The sequence below is a fragment of the Aotus nancymaae genome, unplaced genomic scaffold (assembly GCF_030222135.1).
Source record: "Aotus nancymaae isolate 86718 unplaced genomic scaffold, 86718_ANA_hifiasm-v0.15.2.pri h1tg000059l, whole genome shotgun sequence".
Taxonomy (NCBI): Eukaryota; Metazoa; Chordata; class Mammalia; order Primates; family Aotidae; genus Aotus; species Aotus nancymaae.
The window spans coordinates 50,610,717-50,633,378 of NW_026988473.1; the positions used below are offsets into that span (position 1 = coordinate 50,610,717).

General features: G+C 43.0%; 1 protein-coding gene across 3 annotated transcripts in view; it reads left to right on the plus strand.

Annotated features, from left to right (window-relative positions):
* The first annotated feature begins 4,269 nt into the window (after nucleotides 1-4,269).
* Nucleotides 4,270-22,662, plus strand: part of TMEM41B (transmembrane protein 41B) — a 28,719-nt gene continuing 10,326 nt past the window's right edge. For 2 of the 3 annotated variants that reach the window (XM_064365189.1, XM_012456692.3), the window contains exons 1-3: nucleotides 4,507-4,818; nucleotides 16,671-16,788; nucleotides 20,915-21,043. In XM_064365189.1, the coding sequence (XP_064221259.1) occupies nucleotides 4,698-4,818; nucleotides 16,671-16,788; nucleotides 20,915-21,043 (368 nt within the window). In that variant the 5' untranslated portion in view covers nucleotides 4,507-4,697. Of the gene's footprint in view, nucleotides 4,360-4,506; nucleotides 4,819-16,670; nucleotides 16,789-20,914; nucleotides 21,044-22,662 lie in introns of those variants that run through there. The other variant, XM_064365190.1, reaches the window with a different exon arrangement.

Here is a 22,662-nt window from a genome sequence, read left to right on the forward strand (position 1 = left end):
TTCCTCTCACTAACATCTTTGAGGACATTAAGTGACGCTGTTCTCTAGATTCTACTTTTTAACTTTTTTTTTTTTACTTTTTAACATTTTTAATATCCCAAGAGGAAAAATTCCAATATTATAATTATCTATGGATGGTGGTATTGTTACAGTAGGTAGCTAATCAGACATGAGTAGGGCAGGAGAGGGCCTTTCCACTTTAGCAGGAGTGTCAGGCAACCATCAGGTGATGGTTAGGTAGCTGTTAAACTGCCTTTCTGAAACAATAATTGGTTGCAGCCGGCACCAGGGAAAGGCAGTCTCCCAATAGATAGAAAAAAACCTGAAACTGATGATCAGCAGCTTCTCAGTAAGCTCTCTGGCTCAAGCATGCGCACTAAGAGGCAAAATAGCTGAATTTAACTGGTGTATGATCTTCCTCTAGGAACACTGGACTGGTAAGGGAAAAACTGCCTCGTGTGAGCACGTGTGCAACTTCAGTAAACACTTTGTGCATGCAGCCCCTCCCAAGTGCTGGCACACCACTGCACATGTGGACAGCCCATCCCGAGGGAAGAATCAGGGGAGAAATAACCCGGGGCCAATGTATAAGACCCCAAGTCAAAGGTCAAACTGTTCACTTGATCTCTCAAGTCACCTGTTGGTCCTCTTCCAAGTGTACTTTACTTCTTTTCATTTCTGCTCTAAAGCTTTTAAAGAAACTTTCACTCCTCTAAAACTTGTCTACATCTCTCACTCTGCCTTATGGCCTTCGGTCAAATTCTTCTGAATCGGCAAGAATTGAGGTTGCTACAGACCCATACAGATTCCCCGCTGCCAATGTATGAGAGATGATTTTAATAGTTTTTTTTTCATTAATGTTTTGTTTTTGTTTTTGTTCTTTGAGGCAGGGTCTGGCTCTGTCACCCAGGCTGCAGTGCAATGGCACCATCTCGGCTTACTGCAACCTCCACCTACTGGGCTCAAGCCATTCTCCCGCCTCAGCCTCCTGAGTAGCTGGGACCTGCCACCATACCCGGCTAATTTTTGTATTGTTTGTAGAGACAGGGTTTCACAATGTTGCTCAGGCTGGTCCCAAATTTCTGAGCTCAATCAATCTGCCCTCCTCAGCCTCCAAAAGTGCTGGGAGGACAGGCATGACCCACCCTGCCTGGCCTTAATGTTTTTCTGTGTGATAATTTGCTTTTTCAATATTTGTCTGTAGGCCGGGTACGGTGGCTCACGCCTACAATCCCAGCACTTTGGGAGACTGAGGTGGGTGGATCACCTGAGATCACGAGTTTGAGACCAGTCTGACCAACATGGAGAAACCCTGTCTGTACTAAAAATACAAAATTAGCTGGGCATGGTAGTATATGCCTGTAATCCCAGCTACTCTGGATACTGAGGCAGGAGAATCACTTGAACTGGGCAGGCAGAGGTTGCAGGGAATAGAGATTGCACCATTGCACTCCAGCCTGGGCAACAAGAGCGAAACTCCATCTCAAAAAAAAAAAATTATCTGGAATGACTATGTATGTATTCTTTTTTTTTTCCAGCTCCCCCTCTCACTGACTATGTATATAATCATGTAATTAAAGTAATAAAAGTTTAGAGATAGTTCTCATAAATCATCTTATATCTGATATCCTCTCTTTGTTTCCAGTACATTAGGCCGGGTCAGGCCAGTATTATTATAGTAACCTTCTAACTTTTCTTTCTGCTCTTGGTTTGGCATTCTTTCATAGGCAGTCAGAATAAGCTTTGAAAATACATTTTTTTTTTTTTTGAGACAGACTCTCACTCTGTTGCCAGGCTGGAGTGTAGTGGCACAATCTCGGCTCACTGCAACATCCACCTCCCGCGTTCAAGTGATTCTCCTGCCTCAGCCTCCCAAGTAGCTGGGACTACAGGTGTGCACCACCACGCCCGGCTAATTTTTGTATTTTTAGTAGAGGCGGGGTTTCACCAAGTTGGCCAGGATGGGCTCCATCTCTTGACCTTGTGATCTGCCCTCCTTAGCCTCCCAAAGTGCTGGGATTACAGGTGTGAGCCACCACGCCTGGACCTGAAAATACAAATCTTAATAAGTCCCTCTCTGGTTAAATATCTTTGAGGATTAAGTTCAAACTTTTAGCAGTTTATTATAAGGTCCTGGTCTTATATCTTTCATATCATTTCTTTTTTTAAAAAAAGATGGGGTTTCACCATGATGGCCAGGGTGGTCTTGAACTCCTGACCTCAGGTGATCCACCCACCTTGGTCTCCCAAAGTGCTAGGATTACAGGTGTGAGCCACCATGCCCAGCCTCTTTCATATCATTTCTTTCCATTCTTCCACCCTTCGCTTGAAGCACTTTTTCTAATATAAGCAGTAGCTTCTTTTGAAAAAGCTATTTTCCCCCCTTTCAGCTTTGTGAATTCCTATTCATCCTCTAAAAATCAGTGTTAATCCTGCTTCCCAGGAGACCTTACAGCTCCACTGTAATTTAAATATTCCTCTCTTCTGCTATTGGAATCTGTGCACCCCTCAATCACTCTTACCACACTGTACTGAGGTTGTTGATCTTTTCCTAATTTTTTTGAATGTATTCATTTTTGGAGTTGGCTTTCCCACTGCACACTCAGGTGTCTTAAACACATTTAATTTTTTCTTCTGTGTATTGGCGATTCATGTTCTTTGCTCGTTTTTTCTGTTGAGTTGTGCTTTTCTTTCTTTAGTTTTTTTTTTTTTTTTGAGACACAGTCTTGCACTGTCACCAGGATGTAGTGCAGTGGAACGATCTCGGCTCATTACAATCCTGGGTTCAAGCAGTTCTCCAGCCTCAGCCTCCTGAGAAGCTGGGACTACAGGCGTGCGCCACCACGCCCAGCTAATATTTTTTTTATTTTTAGTAGAGACCAGGTTTCACCATGTTGGCCAGGATGGTCTCAATCTCCTGACCTCATAATCCGCCTGCCTTGGCCTCCCAAAGTGCTGGGATTACAGGCGTGAGGGACCGCATCCGGCCCCCCCCCTTTTTTAGACGGAGTCTCATTCTATCACCAGGCTGGAGTGCAGCGGCGCCATCTCGGCTCACTGCAACATCTGCCTCCCAGGTTCAAGGGATTCTCTTGCCTCAGCCTCCCCAGTAGCTCGGACTACAGGGGCCAACGTCCAGCTAATTTTTGTATTTTTAGTAGAGACAGGGTTTCACCATGTTGGCCATAATAGTCTCGATGTCTTGACCTCGTGATTCGCTCACCTTGGCCTCCTAAAGAGCTGGAATTACAGGCATGAGCCACCACAACCGGCCTTTTTTTTTTTTTTTAATATTATTTATTTTCATACACTGTTTTGAACTAAAACACCTGGCCTTTTTTTTAATAGTTATCTCTTGGAATGTTTTCCCATAAGCATCGTCCAATTTAATGGGTTTCCCATAATTTACTTAACCATTTTTATTTAGTGTTGGATTTTTAGATTGCTTTCATTTTTTTAGTTATACTACTACAGAAGGAATTATTTATGTTTATTTTCATGGAATAATTTCCTAGAAATGTAATTACTGAATAGGAACAATCAGTTTTTTGTTTTTTTTTGAGTTGGAGTCTTGCTGTCGCCTCTGCTGGAATGCAGCAGTGCAATCTCTCACTGCAACCTTAGCCTTCCAGGTTCAAGCGATTCTCCTCAGGTTTTCGCGTAGCTGAGATTACAAGCCACCATGCCCAGCTAATTTCTGTATTTTTAGTGGAGACGTGGTCTCATCTCACCATGTTGGCCAGGCTGGTCTCACACTCCTGGCCTGAAATGATCCACCTGCCTTGGCCTCCCATAGTGTTGGAATTACCGGCGTTAGCCACCGCGCCCGACCTCCAAATTGCTTTCAAGAGGTAACCAAGGTTTGTAAGCTGAATGTGCTCTGAGGGGTAGAAGCAGAAAAAGTTAACTGTGGAAAAGGCATGTTTCCGCTTAAGTATAAGCCAACTGTAGCAGTTACTTGGGTTTAGCAGTTTTAAGGGGCAACAGCTAATGCAAAACAGTTAGCTTTGGGAACAGGACAACCTGGATTCTAAGCCCATTTTTGCCACCCTGTGACCTTCAGGTGGTAGGTAGCCCTCTCTGAGCCTTAGTTTTCCGAAATTCAGGTAGGTTTTGCTCAGCCTTTATATCTTCCACCATCTTTAGACCAAACACTCTCCGGCGCTTCCAAATTGAAGACAGCAGCTGCGGAACTGACGTAATGGGCTGAATCAGCCTCAGCCGCGAAACGCCGACTAATCACTCGCAGGCACTTCCGGCGGCCTGGACAAAAGGTTTGAAGTCCCTGGGGCTGCACTTCCGGATAATTAAGGCTGCGCTTAGATGCCGGTGCCAGCTAGCCGCAGCCGGGTGACTTGGGTGCTGCAACTGCGCATGCTTCCCGCGGGCGCGGGCGCGGGGCGGGGCGGAACACTGGAGGGGGCGGTCCAGGACCCTGACTCGTCTCGCGGTTACTGGGCCGGCGCGAGCGCGCGAGGCTTGGGGGCGGCACGGGGTGGGGTTTAGTTTGGGGTGGACGCTGCGGGTCTTACCTGGGCGTCGCTGTGCTCGCGGTGCTGAGGTTGTCTCGGGTGAGGAGGTCGCGCCGGAAGTGGCTCTGGCGGTGGCCCTTTGGCGTCGTAAGGAGCGTGCGACGTAGTTTTGTTGTTTAGGGGGCGCGGCAACACACCGCTCCCTCCACTTTCCTTGCTGCAGCCATGGCGAAAGGCAGAGTCGCTGAACGATCGCAGACAGGCACTCACCACACAATCCCCGTCGGGGACGGGGCAGCGGGAACGCGGGGTCCTGCGGCGCCTATCAGCGGAGACCACCAGAAGGGTGAGTGGACCTAGGGACCAGAGCTGGGACTGGCCCGAGACATCTGTGTGCCCGGAGGGGCTCCAGAGGGGCGAAGAACCCCAGATGGTCTCGGAGAGTTGCTAGGAAAGAGGGAGCCTGCTGACGTCGGGGAGAGAGCAGCGACCGTTGGGGAGTTGGGCTTGGGCGCTCGCGCAGCAAAAGGCTGGACACCTAGTAGGTGCTTTGTAAATGCTGTTTGAGTTGAATTCAGTTAAAAGAAGGGATGACACTGGCTTGTTGACGCTCAGGTAGATTGTAAGGTAGATAATAACTACGCTAGGTAGAGCTGGAAGGAGCTACACTGTAGCATTCGTTGCGTTTTTACAGATGAATAAACTGAGGTCCAGGGTGGATATATGACTTATAAAGTCATAATGCCAGATCAATGAAGTTGCAGTTAGGAGCAAGGACTTAAAACTTCCAGGCGGCAGGTACACCTGGGTTTGAGTCCCTGCCCTACTGTTTACTTTTGACCTTGGACTCGGTAACTTTCAAAAGCTCAGTATCTGAACTGTGAAATGGGGATAATAATAATATCTACTTAACAGGTGGTGTGTGGGTTAAACGAAATCACGTAAAAGATTGAGAGTAATGCTTGAATATGAAGTGGGGGCTAAATAAATATTAGCAATTACTTAGTTACAGCTAAGGTCAGTCATTCGAAAGTTTTTTTCCCCACTGCATTATCCTGACATTTCTCACGGTTTTAGTTTTGATTTTTGCTTTCTCTTTATTCCTACTGCTTCTATGATTGCAGAATCTCACAGCTTTCAATATTGTTTTAAGGAAAACACTGTACCTAGAAACGAAATACTTTGATTCCGTGTTGGTATGGAATTGTTCTTCAAATGATTTTAAAGCTCAGAAGCTTGAAGTGATTCTAACAAGTTTGTCTATAAGTCACATAGATGTGTTCCACCACCAGTGATGGCTAAGGTGAAGAACTTTTAAGAATGTGTAGCAGAAAATGTTAATGTATTTTCAAATAATTTAAAATGTCACTGCTGGGCACGGTGGCTCATGCCTGTAATCCCAGCACTTTGGGAGGTTGAGGTGGGCGGATCACGAGGTCAGGAGTTCGAGACCAGTCTGACCAACATAATGAAACCCCGTATCAATTAAAAATACAAAAAATTAGCCAGGTGTGGTGGTGTGCGCCTGTAATCCCAGTTACTCAGGAGGCTGAGGCAGGAGAATCACGTGAACCCAGGAGGCGGAGGTTGCAGTGAGCCGAGATTACACCATTGCACTCCAGCCGGGGTGACAGTGTAAAACTCTGTCTCAAAAAAAAAAAAAAAAAAAAGTTACCAACAGTCTAATTGGGCTCTGTCAGCTTTATGTATCTGGGTATTTTTCCAGCTTATGGACAGTGGAACCAGGTAACTTTTTTTTTTTTTAATTTTGTTTTCTTCAGTGAAAGATCCAGAGGAAGGAACTAGGTAACTTAATATAACTTCAAAAACTGAGAAATGAATTGTTGTTAATGTGTAAATCTACTCTGAATTAAAGAAAAATTGTTTTGAAGACTCTACTACTGAAGATGACAATAATCCAAGGTCTGGGTTTCCTTAAAGTGTTTTCCAGATAGGGGATCCCTAAAGATTGACATCTTGCTTGAGATAGCAGCCAGTTGTATTATTCATGATTTTTACCTAAAGCTATTCAAAAAATAAAACCTTGAAACTTCCTAAGTGCTCTTTATCTTATTTTATAATTACAACAAAACATTCAACACAATTATTCTTTTTTTTTTTTTTTTTTTTTTTTTTGAGACGGAGTTTCGCTCTTGATACCCAGGCTGGAGCGCAATGGCGCGATCTCGGCTCACCGCAATCTCCGCCTCCTGGGTTCAGGCAATTCTCCTGCCTCAGCCTCCTGAGTAGCTGGGATTACAGGCACGCGCCACCGTGCCCAGCTAATTTTTTGTATTAGTAGAGGCGGGGTTTCACCATGTTGACCAGGATGGTCTCGATCTCTTGACCTCGTGATCCACCCGCCTCGGCCTCCCAAAGTGCTGGGATTACAGGCTTGAGCCACCGCGCCCGGCCCTCAACACAATTATTCTTATGATGCTGTCACATGACATCTATAGATCACAAATCTATAGAAAGACAGGGAAGAGATGTGAAGACATGCCTTCATGGTGAAGTAAGGCTTGTTTTTTGTGGCTCGAGACAGGGGTCTCACTGTGTCACCCATGCTGGAGTGCAGTGGCGTGATCATAGCTTGCTGCAGCCTCAGCCACCTGGGCTCATGTGATCTTCCCACCTCAGCACCCCCCACCCCACCAAGTAGCTGGGACTACAGGTGTGTCACCATGCCCAGCCAATTATTTCTTTTTTGTAGAGAAGGGGCCAGCGTGTCTCAAAGTCCTGGGCTCAAGTGTCTTCCTGCCTTGGCCTCCCCAAATGCTGGAATTACAGGCATGAGCCGTTGTGCTTTGCCAGAGAAGTAAGGTTTGGATAAGTAGAGACAAGGGAAGAATATTCCAGGCTAGGAGAAACAGAGTAGTAGGCTTGAAGGTTAGTGTGAAACTTTTATGTGTTTAGGTAAGGATAACTTGTCAGGAGCAGAGGGTTTATGTTGGATGGTAGTAGGAGATGAGGTTGGCCTATTTAGAATGGTGTCAGAATGTTCCTGTCAATTCCATGATACTTGGGAATGAATTTGTATTTTATTAAGTGACACGTATGTAAATTTGACAAATAAGTAGTTGTGATCATATGTGTGTTTGAAATATTTTACACGCTATCTGCAATGTTTGGTACATTTAGTGGATTCTGGCCTCTTGTCTCAGAGCTGAGCCTAGTAGACTGGACCACTTTGAAGACTTAGGTAAGGCAGAAGTAACATGGAAAGTCTAATTTTTGCATGATGAAGATGAGAGAGCAGACAGGAGGTGGAACTAGTTAAGAAGCTCTTAACCTAATTTATTTGATGGTGACTGGACCAGATTATATAAACTTTTTTTGTGGTGTTTGCCCAACCTATCTATTACTAGCAGGTTCTCTATTTTAATTTAAGAGAACTAGTACTATTTTTTTTCCAGTGTATAAGTCATGACCTTTGTGAGGAGTATGAAATCAAAAATAAACATTTTTTTTTTTAAATAATATATAGAGACGGGGTTTCCCCATGTTGGCTGGGGTGGTCTTGATCTCTTGACCTCGTGATCCGCCCGCCTTGGCTTCCCGAAGTGCTGGGATTACAGGCGTGAGCCACCATGCCAGGCCAAAAATAAACATTTTTTAAAAATGGAATAGAGGGATGAACCTGGAAAACATCATTCTCAGCAAACTGACACAAGAACACAAAATCAAACACCACATGTTCTCACTCATAGGCGGGTGTTGAACAAGGAGAACACATGGACACAGGGAGGGGAGCACTATACACGGGGGTCTGTTGGGGGGAGGGGGGGGATAGCAGGGGGGTGGGGAGTTGGGGAGGGATAGCATGGGGAGAAATGCCAGATATAGGTGAAGGGGAGGGAGGCAGCAAATCATACTGCCACGTATGCACCTATGCAACAACCTTGCATGTTTTTCACATGTACCCCAAAACCTAAAATGCAATAAAATAAAATAAAATAAATAAATAAATAAATAAATAAATTCTGATGGTGCGCCTTACCAAAAAAAAAAAAAAAAAAAAATGGAATAGAGAAAATATCAGTGCTTTGGGATTAAATGCTTTTATTTTTTAATCTTTTCTTGTTTTTTTTTTTTTTTTTTCGAGATAAAGTCTCACACTGTCTTCCAGGCTGTAGTGCAGTGGTGCAATTTCGGCTCACTGCAATCTCCGCCTCCTGATTTCAAGCAATTCTCCTGCCTCAGCCTCCTGAGTAGCTGGGGATTACAGGTGCATACCACCACGCCCAGCTAATCTTGTGATCCGCTCGCCCTGGCCTCCCAATGTGCAGGGATTACAGGCATGAGCCACTGAGCTCTGCAGACTTTTTTGAGATCTCCTGGGCTCAGGCAATTCTTCTGCCTCAGCCTTTTGAGTAGCTGGGATTACAGGCATTCGCTACCACGCCCGGCTAATTTTGTATTTTTAGTAGAGATGGGGTTGATCCATGTTGGTCAGGGTGGTTGTGAACTCCCGACCTCAGGTGATCTGCCTGCCTTGGCCTCCCAAAGTGCTGGGATTACAGGGGTGAGCCACTGAGCCCTGCACTGGCTAGACTTTTTAATCTGTGTTTAGAAGTCTAAACTCTGGGTTTGTTAGAATTATACCCAAGAAGGATTGTTGAATTATAATTGTCAGCATTCTCTGTTTACCAGTTTGTGTGAAAGGAGAATCTCAAAATGGAATGTCACTAGGCTTTATTGCATCCTTATAAGTTGTTTTATTGTGTTACTATTGAATGCAATGCTGGAGAAAGTTTGCCTAATTTTAGAGAGTGAGGAAAATATCAAGTTAAACCTATGTGTTAATTTTGTTCAAATGTCTATATATTTCATCATTCAACTATAGTAAGACACATAGCAATTACAGACATGTCCACTCAAGGAAAACTCAGGGTAACTAATGTTCTTTAGTCCAGTTAAACACTGACTCCTTTTTGCTCATCTTTTTTTTTTTTTTGAAGACGGGGTTTCACTATGTTGGTCAGGCTGGTCTTGAACTCCCGATCTCAAGTGATCCGCCTGCCTTGGCCTCTAAAGTGCTTTGATTACAGGCGTGAGCCACCACGCCTGGCCTCCTTTTGCTCATCTTATTCCTTATTTTAGGACTGGTGAATTCATAATGTGAAGAAAAATATGGTAGACTAAAATCCTTATTTAATTTTAACTTAAGAGGACTACATTAGTCTGGATGTGATCGCTCACACCTGTAATCCCAGCACTTTGGGAGGCCAAGGCAGGAGGATTGCCTGATCCCAGGAGTCTGAGATCAGTCTGGGTAACATAGCATAATGGGACCCCGTCTCTATTAAAAAAAAAATACAAAAATTAGCTGGATGTGCTGCACACCTGTAATCTCAGCTACTTGGGAGGATAAGGTAAGACGATCTCTTGAGCCTTGGAGATACAGGTTGAAGGGGGATGTGATTACACCATTGCACTCTAGCCTGGTTGATGGAGTGAGACCCTGTTTCAAAAAAAGAAAAAAAGACAAAATATTACCTGTGTAATATTTTAAAATGTTTAGCTTTTAAAAATGTTTAGCTGCCAGCTGGGTGCAGTGGCTCATGTCTGTAATCCAAGCACTTTGGGAGGCCAAGGTGGGTGGATTACTTAAAGTCAGGAGTTTGAGACCAGCCTAACCAACATGGTGAAACCCCTTCTCTACGAAAAATAAAAAAATTAGCTGGGCCTGGTGGCAGGCACCTGTAATCCCAGCTACTCAGGAGGCTTGAACCCCGGGACAAAGGTTGCAGTGAGCCAAAATTGCACCACTGCACTCCAGCCTGGGCGACAGAGCAAGACTCCTCTCCAAAAAAAAAGAAAAAAAGGCTGACTCTTTTCTCATCTTTTTTTTTTTTTTTTTTTTTTCCTTGAGAGTGAGTTTTACTCTTGTTGCCCGGGCTGGAGTGCGATGGCGTGATCCGGGCTCACTGCCTGCAACCTCCACCTCCCAGATGGAGTGATTCTCCTGTCTCAGCCTCCTAAGTAGCTGAGATTACAGGTGCCAGCCACCACACCCAGCTAAGTTTTTACATTTTTGGTAGAGACAGGGTTTCATCTTGTTGGCCAGGCTGGTCTCCATCTCCTGACCTCAGGTGATCCACCTGCCTCAGCCTCCCAAAGTGCTGGGATTACAGGTGTGAGCCACCGCACCGAGCCCTTTTTCCCATCTTTTAATCTTCAGTAAAATGTCCACAGACTCCATGAGTCTTGCCTTCACTCCAGCCCAGTGATCTGTGCCCCTTTTAACTCTACCCTTCCATGGTGAGGGGAAGGGAATTCTAGCTAGTTAATGGTGGCATCAGCTTCTAAGGAGCAGAGAGTGAACAAAACATTTGGTACCTAATAGATGCTTAGCAGACAACCCTAAGCAACTATATTTAAGTACATAGCTTGCATAGCAGAAGTTCTAAAGAGAGGTTCTAAGAAAGGGGGAAAGATCTGCCATTCTTTCTTAGAAGTCATTCTTATGTATGGAGATATCTTCAAGATAAAAGAAATTATTAATGGTTTTTAAGGGTATAAAAGATGCTCATAGGCCGGGCGCGGTGGCTCACGCCTGTAATCCCAGCACTTTGGGAGGCTGAGGAGGGTGGATCACGAGGTCAAGAGATCGAGACCATCCTGGTCAACATGGTGAAACCCCGTCTCTACTAAAAATACAAAAAATTAGCTGGGCATGGTGGCGCGTGCCTGTAATCCCAGCTACTCAGGAGGCTGAGGCAGGAGAATTGCTTGAACCCAGGAGGCGGAGGTTGCGGTGAGCCGAGATGGCGCCATTGCACTCCAGCCTGGGTAACAAGAGCAAAACTCCATCTCAAAAAAAAAAAAAAAAAGATGCTCATAATATTAAATTACTTGTGTTAGTCTTTTTTATACTCTGGACCTGGTTCTAGCAGGAACGTTAGTTAAAACTGGGCTGGGGCAAGTTAATTGGATTTAAAAGTAGCATACCTTTAGATGGATTTAAAAGTAGCATAGCTTTGCTGGGGGAGGTGGCTCATGCCTGAAATCCCAGCACTTTGGGAGGCCAAGGTGGGTGGATCACGAGGTCAGGAGTTTGAGACTAGTCTGGCCAACTTAGTGAAACCCTGTCTCTATTAAATATACAAAAAATTAGCCGGGTGTGGTGGTGTGCGCCTGTAATCTTAGCTACTCAGGAGGCTGAGGCGGGAGAATCATGTGAACCTGGGAGGCAGAGGTTGTAGTGAGCACCACTGCACTCCAGCCTGGGTGGCAAAGTGAGATTCCATCTCAAAACAAAAAACAAAAAAACTACCATACCTTTAAGAAGTGTATATTGTGAAGTATCTCTCCAGAACAGTTTAATATCTCTTTATAATTAGCCTATAATTGTAATTTTTTTTTTTAGATGGAGTCTTGCTCTGTTGCCCAGGCTGGAGTGCAGTGGCACACTTTTGGGTCACCACAACCTCTGCCTCTTAGATTCAAGCAATTCTTGTGCCTCAGCTTCTCCAGTAGCTGGGACTGTAGGCGTGCACCACCATGCCTTACTAATTTTTTATATTTTTGATAGAGATGGGATTTCACCATGTTGGATAGGCTGGTCTCGTACTCTTGACCTCAGGCAATCTGCCCGCTTCGGCCTTTCAAAGTGCTGTGATTACAGGAGTGAGCCACTGCACCCACCCTATAATTGCGAATTATCATAATAGACATCCTCAAAAAACATAGGCTACTTATGTGTATAATGTGTCTTTGCTTTGATGTCAGCCTATAGAAAACTCTGCCCCAAAAGTCAGTACTTACATATATGTATTACCCTCATTTTTACTTACTTTATTGAATAGATTTTTATTCAATAAAATAGAAGAATAACTATTTTAACCTTGTGAAAACAGTTTGTGTTTAAAATAGGTTTTCTAGCCCAGCTCAATGGCTCACGCCAGTAATCCAAGCACGTTGGGAGGCTGAGGCAGGAGGATCGCTTGAAGCCAGGAGTTCAAGACCAGCCTGGGCAAAATAATGAGACCTGGTCTGTAAATACAGTTAACCAGGCACGGTCAAAAACAATTGTGTTTCCAGCTAGTTGGGAGGCTGAGGCAGAAGGATTGAAGTTGAAGGCTGCAATAAGCTATGATTGCACCACTGTACTCCAGCCTGGGCAACAGAGTGATAATGCCATCTCAGAAAAGTAAATAAATAAATAATAAACAAATAAATAAATAAATGGGTTTATATTTAGAAACCAAAACAACATTTTTTTATTCAGTTGGTTTTAGTACACTCTGATGTTTTTGGAACTTTTTGCTGATTATGCTTTCCTTTTTTAGAGAATATAACTTATGAGTGACTATAACTTGTTAGGAGGCCTCAAAATATATGCATTGGATTAGATGCAAAAATGTAATGGACAGTTCGGCATATGTTATTAGAAGATTCTGCAGAGACCTTTTCATGTTTGACCTACCTCAGATGTTTAAAGTGTGTTTTTAATTCTCTGTGCTCCAAAAAAGCATACATATCAGTACATCTGTAGATTAATGAACTAGAGTACTAAGAGACAGGTGTGCTTGGTTTATTGTTCCATCGAAGATACCTTATGTACTATTTTATGATCCTATTCCTTCCTGCAATAAATTTTAGAAGTAAGATATGAGCAAAACTCCTTTTTGAGATTAAGATGAAACACAACAAAATTAGAATAGTAGGGATTAGTTGGAGGCTGGGCGTGGTGGCTCACACCTATAATCCTAGCACTTTGGGAGGCTGAGGTGGGCAGATAGATCACCTAGGTCAGGAGTTTGAGACCAGCCTGGCAAACATGGTGAAACCCAGTTTCTACTAAAAGTGCAAAAATTAGTCGGGCCTGATGGTGTATGCCTGTAATCTCAGCTATTCCAGAGGCTGAGATGGGAGAATTGCTTGAACCTGGGAGGCGGAGGTTGCAGTGAGCCAAGATCGCAACACTGTACTCCAGGCTAGGCGACAGAGCAAGACTCCATCTCAGAAACAAAAAAAAAGGGCCCAGCGTGGTGGCTCACACCTGTAATCCCAGCACTTTGGGAGGCCGAGGTGGGTGGATCATGAGGTCAGAAACTTGAGACCGTCCTGGCTAACATGGTGAAACCTTGTCTCTACTAAAAGTACAAAATGTTAGCTGGGCATGGTGGCACATGCCTGTAGTCCCAGCTACTTGGGAGGCTGAAGCAAGAGAATCACTTGAACCCAGGAGGTGGAGGTTGCAGTGAGCCAAGATTTCGCCACTGCACTTCAGCCTAGGCAACAGAGCGAGACTCCACCTCAAAAAAAGAAAGAATGATAGGGACTAGTTGGAAAGCTAAATTGATTATTTAGATTACTGAAAGTTGGAAAAGATAATTGAGTTTTTCACATAACTAAAACCTTATAGAAAACTTGCTATATTTAATGAATAGGTAAGAATAATTTATATTTAGTATTATTAAAGCACTAACAAGCATTCTTATTTCAACAGAAATTACAGGTTAATTATAAATAGATATTAAAATGCTTTGGAAATATACTTCACATTATTTGGTTCCCTTGAGAGATAGGGTCTCACTGTGTTGCCCAGGCCGGAATCAAAGTCCTGGGCTCAAGTAATTGTCCTGACACAACTTCTTGAGTAGTCGGAAATGCAGGTGTACACCACCACCACACTGGCTCAGGATTTTTTTTTTTTTTAATAGATATATATTGCACTCTCCTTCTTTGGGCCTCTTACCTGTAAAAGTGGGCCAGATTTTTGCTTTTCAAGCTTTAATGTGTGTGAAAATCACATGAGTATCGTTAAAATATGGAATTTTGCCTCAGTGGGAATATGAATTTCCAGCAAGCTTCCTGGTAATGCTGATTCGTGTAGTCTGCCAAACAGTCTTTGAATAGCAAGGAGCTAGTTTGTTTCTATTTCTCCATGTTCAACATAGAATTTGGTAATGTCTAGCCAGGGCTCGGTGGCACATGCCTGTAGTCCCAGCTACTTGAGAGGCTGAGGTGGGAGGATTGCTGGAGCCCAGGAGTTCAAGTCTAGCCTGGACAACATAGGGAGACCCTGTCTCTTGGGGGAAAAAAAATTAGCAAAATCTTACTAATTCCAATTGTTGTAGTGAGACAAGGGATAAAATGAAGCTTATCTTTTATAGTCAAGACTTTTTGGTTGAAAGGAATAGAAATCAGTTTAAGAAAAATAAAAAGGAAGATTGTTGTAACGAGAAAAAGAAAATAAGAGACAATCTCACTGGCATTTATGAGCAAGAAATATAGCTAGGCATCAGGGAAAGTGGAATGTTAGGAGTCAACAAGTAGGTTAGCTATATTTCCCAGTTCTGCTTCTCTTGGTTTCTGTTCCAACCTCTCCTATTTTCTGGTACATATATATATGTCTTCGGCTTACCACTTTGGCTTACTGTGGCCTCCACTCTAACTTTTTAGCTCCAAGTCCCAATATCCCTTGACAACCCATATCTCCCTTAGTTCAAATTATCAAGAGAAAATCTGGTCAGCCAGTAATAATTTGTTTCTACTTGGATCAGGTGTCCAACCTTGGGTCAGACAGTCTTCTGGGTTTGGAAGGGTAGAATGTAAGAACAGGGGCTGCTGAGATTGGCCCCTTTATGGAACAAGGGAAGGGAGATGGGGTAGAGCAGCAATGATAGCTATCTAATGCACATTTATAAACTTTTATGAAGAAGGATTTGCTAAATTAGTATAGTATAGGCAGTTTAATACTTTTAGGTTACTTCATAAAAGCATGTTTGAAAGCCACATGGGCAGTAGTTGAATCCATTCTCAGGGAACTAAAAATGATAAATCTGAATTATAGTGTACATATTTTTACATCCTCTTGAGTATTATCAATGTATACAAGGGATAATGATAAATGTAGGCAATAAAAATTGAGTCACCCATTCCTGCCTCTTTCCCAGAGAACACAATGTAAAGCTATCCTGGCCTCCACACTATTGACCAGTTCCTGGCAAAACAGGAACTTTCTTCCACTCACTGTTTCATGGATCTCATTCCATACTTTTATCTTTCATGTAATTTTTTAAAGATAATACTGAGATTACCTTTTGAGGAACTACAAATATTCTCCTACTGTTGGAGTTGCAGAACTACCCAGAACATTTGAGATTCAAGTTTATATTCTGATGCCTTTGGTATAAAGAGAAAGTATAACATTTCTCCAGTTGCATTTGTGAATATCTATGTTCTTAAAACAGTTGAAGTAATTGCCAAATTACCTCATTTTTCCAAAGGGGCCATTTTGTCTATGCTGTTGGCTTCCAGTATAGAAATATGAAATTGACAGTATGTGATAAAATTTTGAGCATTTAGAACAATGTTCTTTTTTTCGCCATCTCATTCCCTAGTCATCTATACTTCAAAAAGTATTACCACCATGGAAAGTTGCCCAAGCCAGAAACTTAGATATGATCCTTTATTTCTCTGTCCTCACCCACCATACGAATCCATTGAAAAGTCCTGCTGAGACTATCTCTTGAACATATCTAACCTGTCCACTCTATCCATCTTTTCTTTCCCCACCTTAGCCAATGTGCCAAGTCACCTGCCGCTCTCGCCTGTGCCACTGCAATGGCCTCCTGATCTTTCTGCTTCCCCTGTTGCTTCCTTATTCCCCTTTGGTTTATCAATAAGTCAATGATACAGATTCTGGTGTTGCACTTTTTCATACTTTTAAAATGGAGATGTCTCCAAAAGTAATGTATCCAGTTAATAAACGTCAAGCACTGTACAGTGCTTAAGTTTAATGTCACATCGTTTTAGGCAAAAGTGGGCATCATTTTCTGGAAGGAAAGCGTTTACAGAAATTACTTGCTGGCATGTCTTCCTTTATTTTATTTTGTTTTTTTTTTTTTTTTTGAGGCGGAGTTTTGCTCTTGTTGCCCAGGCTCGAGTGCAATGGCATGATCTCAGCTCACTGCAACCTCTGCCTCCTGGGTTCAAGCGATTCTCCTGCCTCAGCCTCTCCCAAGTAGCTAGGACTACAGGCACCTGCCACCACACCCAGCTAATTTTGTATTTTTAGTAGAGACAGAGTTTCTCCATGTTGGTCAGACTGGTCTCCAACTCCTGACCTCAGGTGATCTGTCCACCTCAGCCTCCCAAAATGCTGGGATTACAGGCATGAGCCCCCACCCTGCACAGACATCTTCCTTTATATTTATCTTAATTATGCCTTTTTTTTTCTTCCAGAAAAATCCTGGGCAGAAGCTGGATCAGCAAGAATGTCACTCCTTATATTGGTGTCCATTTTCTTATCTGCAGCTTTTGTTATGTTTTTGGTATATAAAAATTTTCCTCAGCTTAGTGAGTAAGTATACTGAGAGATAAACTGAAAATGTATAGATATTTATTTATTTATTTTAGAGATGGGGTCTCACTGTGTTGCCCAGGCTGGAGTGCAGTGGCTGTTCACAGGCGCGATCCCACTACTGATCAGCACGGGAGTTGTGACCTGCTCCGTTTCTGACCTGGGCTGCTTCACCCCTCCTTAGGCAACCTGGTGGTCCCCGGCTCCCAGGAGGTCACCATATTGATGCCAAACTTGGTGCAGACACCCAATCAGCATAGTGCACTACAGCCTAGAACTCCTGGGCTCAAGCGATCCTCCCATCTCAGCCTCCCGAGTAGCTGGGACTACAGGCACGTGCCACCACGCCCAGTATGTATATTTATAAGATGAAAGTGAATTAAGGCCAAGTGCAGTGGCTGATGCCTGTAATCTCAACATTTTGGGAGGCTAAGGTAGATGGATTTGTTGGGTCTAGGAGTGTGAGACCAGCCTGGGCAACATGGCAAACCCATATGGAAATACATATATGTGTTTATTTATTTATTTTTTTGAGACAGAGTCTCACTATGTTACCCAGTCTGGAGTGCAGTGGCGTGATCTTGGCTCACTGTAACCTTCTCCTCCCAGGTTCAAGCAGTTCTCCTGCCTCAGCCTTTTGAGTAGCTGGGATTACAGGCGTGTGCCACCACACCCAGCTAATTTTTGTACTTTTAGTAGAAATGAGATTCACCATGTTGGCCAGGCTGGTCTTGAACTCCTGACCTCAGGTGATCCACCCGCCTCAGCCTCCCAAGGTGCTGAGATTTCAGGTGTGAGCCACCTTACTCAGCCTGGAACTATATTTCAGAAGGCCAAAATATCCCAGAGCCATTAAACCCTAGTAATACCACCCTGGTATAATCATAGATTAGATAAAAGACTAATAAAATGCAGTTAGACTTTCAACTAGGGCCGGCCTGATGTGGTAATGGAGAACTGAAATGCGATTTCAAGTTATCAGGAAGGTCATGTTTTCTTCAAATTGCTTTTATTCACAATTCTTTTTTTTTAAAAAACGGGGTTTCACCATGTTGATCAGGCTGGTTTTGAACTCCCGACCTCAGGTGATCCGCCCGCCTTGGCCTCCAAAGTGCTTGGATTACAGTGGTGAGCCACAGTGCCCGGCCTTCTTTTTTTTTTTTTTTAAATTGAGACAGTCTCACTCTATCACCCAGGGTAGAATACTGTGGTATTGATTTTGGCTTAATGCAATCTCCGCCTCCTTGGTTGAAGGGATTATTGTGCTTCAGCCTCCTGAGTAGCTGGGTTTATAGGTGTGCCCAGCATAGCTGGCTAATTTTTGTATTTTTAGTAGAGATGGGATTTTACCATGTTGGCCAGGCTGGTCTCAAACTTCTGGCCTCAAGTGATCTGCCCACCTTGGCTTCCCAAAGTAGTGGGATTACAGGTGAGAACCACTGTGCCAAGCCCACAACATTTTTTTTTTGAGATGAAGTTTCGAGATTGTTGCCCTGGCTGGAGTGCAATGGCGTGATCTCAGCTCACTGTAACCTCTGCCTCCCGGGTTCAATTGTTTCTTCTGCCTCGGCCTCCCAAGTAGCTGGAATTACATGTGTACACCACCACACCCAGCTAATGTTTGTATTTTTAATAGAGATGGGGTTTTGCCATGTTGACCAGGCTGGTCTTGAACTCCTGGCCTTGTGTGATCTGCCCACCTTAGCTTCCTAAAGTGCTGGGATTACCGGCATACGCCACTGTGTCCAACCTAGAGTCTTTTTAATTTTATATATTTTATAAGTAAGAACTTTTAGTTTACTAGGTGTCTTAGAGGACTTGAGAAAGCAGCATTGGGGCTTACACCTCTTTTTTTTTTAGACAGGGTCTTGCTCTGTTACCCAGGCTGAAGTGTAGTAGCACAATTACGGCTCACTGCAGCCTCAACTTCCTAGGCTGAAATGATCCCCTACCTCAGTTTCCCAAGTAGCTAGGACTACAGGTATGCACCACCATACTCTGCTAGTTTTTAAATTTTTGTAGAGACAGGGTGGGTGCTGGGATTACAGGTATGAGTCACTGTTCCCAGCTCACACCTGTAATCCCAGCACCCACCCTGTCTTTACAAAATGTAAATGTAAATGGATCAGTTACATTTTTTATCATGTAAACAATTGGGAGCTCATGCCTGTAATCATAGCACTTTGGGAGGCTGAGGTGGGAGGATCACTTGAATTCAGGAGTTTGAGAACAGCCTGGGGTCACATAGCAAGATCCCATCTCTATTAAAAAATTTTCTTTTTGAGACAGAATCTTGCTTTGTCACCCAGCCTGTAGTGCAGTGTCACAGTATCTGCTCACTGCAGCCCCGCCTCATGGGTTCAAGCATTTCTCCTGCCTCAGCCTCCCAAGTAGCTGGGACTACAGGTGTGTGCTACCATGCCCAGCTAATTTTTGTATTTTTAGTAGAGATGGGATTTCACCACAATGGCCAGGCTGGTCTCAAACTCCTCTTGATCCACCTGCCTTGGCCTTCCAAAGTGCTGGGATTATAGGCATGAGCCACAGCGCCCAGCCTATAAAAAATTTTAAAACTAGGAGAGCATAGTGGCATGTGCCTGCATTCCCAGCTACTCAGTAGGCTGAGGTGAGAAGATCACTTGAACCTAGGAGATGGAGGTAATAGTGAGCTATGATCGTGACACTGTACTCCAGCCTGGGTGACAGAGCAAGGGACCCTGCCTATAGAACAAACAAAAAACACAAATGAGCATAATATGCATGAAACACAAAGGTGATTATTCGAGGCTTTCCTAAGCAAGTAATCATTCAGTTCCAAAGTGCCAAATATAGAGTAAAAGTAGTAGAAAACTGTTGCAGCTTTTTTGTGAATTTTGATCTGTGATATTCAAGAAACGTTTGAACTGTGAATTTGTTACATTTTTACTTAATCTTCATTGTAAATTATTATTTAGTTTATTGTAAGGATTACCCAAAATGATATTAAATGTTTTTTGGTTTTTTTTTTTTTTTCAAAAAGACAGGGTTTCACCATGTTGGTCAGGCTGGTCTTGAACTCCCGACCTCAGGTGATCCACCCGCCTTGGCCTCCAAAGTGGTTGGCTTACAGGCGTGAGCCACCACGCCCGGCCGACGTTAAATGTTTTTAATTTACTAACATCAGTGGCTCATTTCTTATATTCAATTTAAAATTTCTATCAGTCTTGGCCTTTAACCTTTGTTTGCGTCATCCAGAACTTTCATATCTAAATTACCTGTCTCTGAATCTGCTGAGACATTAAAAAGAAAAGAAGAAAAAAATTGCCTGTCTCATGAAATTATCTTAAAGCATTAAAAAATAATTTATAGCCAGGCATGGTGGCTCATGCCCATAATCCCAGCGCTTTGGGAGGCCAAGTCGGGCAGATCACCTGAGGTCAGGAGTTCGAGACCAGCCTGGCGAACATGATGAAATACTGTCTCTACTAAAAATACAAAAATTGGGCCAGGCGCGGTGGCTCAAGCCTGTAATCCCAACACTTTGGGAGGCCGAGGCGGGTGGATCATGAGGTCAAGAGATCGAGACCATCCTGGTCAACATGGTGAAACCCCGTCTCTACTAAAATTACAAAAAATTAGCTGGGCATAGTGGCGCGTGCCTGTACTCCCAGCTACTCAGGAGGCTGAGGCACGAGAATTGCCTGAACCCAGGAGGCGGAGGTTGTGGTGAGCCGAGATCGTGCCATTGCACTCCAGCCTGGGTAACAAGAGCAAAACTCCATCTCAAAAAATAAAAAATAAAAATACAAATACAAAAATTAGCCAGGTATGGTGGCATGCTCCTATAATCCCAGCTACTTGGGAGGCTGAGGCAGGAAACTCACTTGAACTTGGGAGATTGCAATGAACTGAGATTGCACTTACAATGAACTGAGATTGCACCACTGCACTGCAGCCTGGGCAACAGAGCAAGACTCTGTGTCTCAAAAGAAAAAAATTATAGACTTTTAAACTTAAAAATTGTTAGAGTTAAGATACCATAGATCAAGGCATCAAATCATTTTGGATAAAACTTCATGTTTTGAACTTGACTTTAATATTATCTTGGCAAAATTCTGTTCTAAAATGTTTCACTTTATTTCTTCAGAGAAGAAAGAGTGAATATGAAGGTTCCCAGAGATATGGATGATGCCAAGGCTCTAGGAAAAGTTTTATCCAAATATAAGGACACCTTTTATGTTCAAGTACTTGTAGCTTATTTTGCTACATATATTTTGTATCCTTTTAACTGAAAAAATGTTTTCTAATTTTGTCTAAGAAAAAGTTTAAAAGGTCTGGTCTTTGCTTATACATAAGTATTTTCCTTTTAAAATTTATTGTGACAGTGTAACAATATTAAATAATTGAAAATTTAAAATGGAAAAAAATGATCACTTTAATCCTATTTCCTGAACTAATTGTTTTTATGTCTGAATATTTATTACAAGTTCTTTTGTATTCTGCTTTTTTTTGCTTATTAAGCATTTTCCTTTACAGCATATTTTTAAGATGTTTATTTTAGGTATTTGCTTTATAATTGTATTCATTAACTGATATTAGTTTATATAATTTTTGAATTACTAGTCACCATAGTATTTTTACAGTTCTCTTAGATTTGGAAGTATAATTTATTATTTTTATAGCTGTATATTATGAATCTCCTTTGTTCATTATTTTTTTCTTGTGTTGTTTCCTTTGCAAAAATTCTTAAGAAGATATTTATTCAAAGGAATGAATGTTTTTCACGATTTTTGATATATATTTATTTTATAGAAATATATTACATTTTGGGCCGGGTGTGGTGGCTCACGCCTGTAATCCCAGCACTTTGGGAGGCCGAGGCGGGTGGATTATGAGGTCAAGAGATCAAGACCATCCGGGTCAACATGGTGAAACCCCGTCTCTACTAAAAATACAAAAAATTAGCTGGGCATGGTGGCGCATGCCTGTAATCCCAGCTACTCAGGAGGCTGAGGCAGGAGAATTGCCTGAACCCAGGAGGCGGACGTTGCGGTGAGCCAAGATCGCGCCATTGCACTCTAGCCTGGGTAACGAGTGAAACTCTGTCTCAAAAGAAAAAAGAAATATATTACATTTTAACTAGTCAGGAAAATACCTTTATTTCAAAGTTCTTATGCTGCGGGTGCTTAATTTTGCAAATTGTGGACTTTAATTTTCATTTCTGATTTGCTAATATCTTTTATTCTTATCCAAGCTATTTTCCAAATCTTCTCAGTTAATGAAATACATTATTTATTGATGTTGTAAAACTAATCATTATCTTTTGTAAACCAACTCTTTTTTTTTTTTTTTTTGAGTTGGAGTTTCACTCTTGTCACTCAATGGTGCGATCTCTGATCACTGGAACCTCCCTGCCTCCTGGGTTCAAGTAATTCTCCAGCCTCAGTCTCCTAAGCAGCTGGGATTACAGGTGCCCAACACCACGCCCAGCTAATTTTTGTATTTTTAGTGGAGACGGGGTTTCACCACGTTGGCCAGGCTGATCTTGAACTCCTGACCTCAGGTGATCCGCCCACCTCAGCCTCCCAAAGTGCTGAATTACAGGCATGACCCACCATGCTCGGCCTAAACCAATTTTTATTTTAAAAAGGCAAATTAGGCTGGGTGCGGTGGCTCACACCTGTAATCCCAGCACTTTGGGAGTCCAAGGCAGGCAGATCACAAGGTCGAGATTGAGACCATACTGGCCAAGATGGTGAAACCCTATCTCTACTAAAAATATAAAAATTAGCTGGGCATGGTGGCACTCGCCTGTAGTCCCAGCTACTCGGGAGGCTGAGGTGGGCGGATCACCTGAGGTCAGGAGTTCAAGACCAGCCTGGCCAACTGCAGATG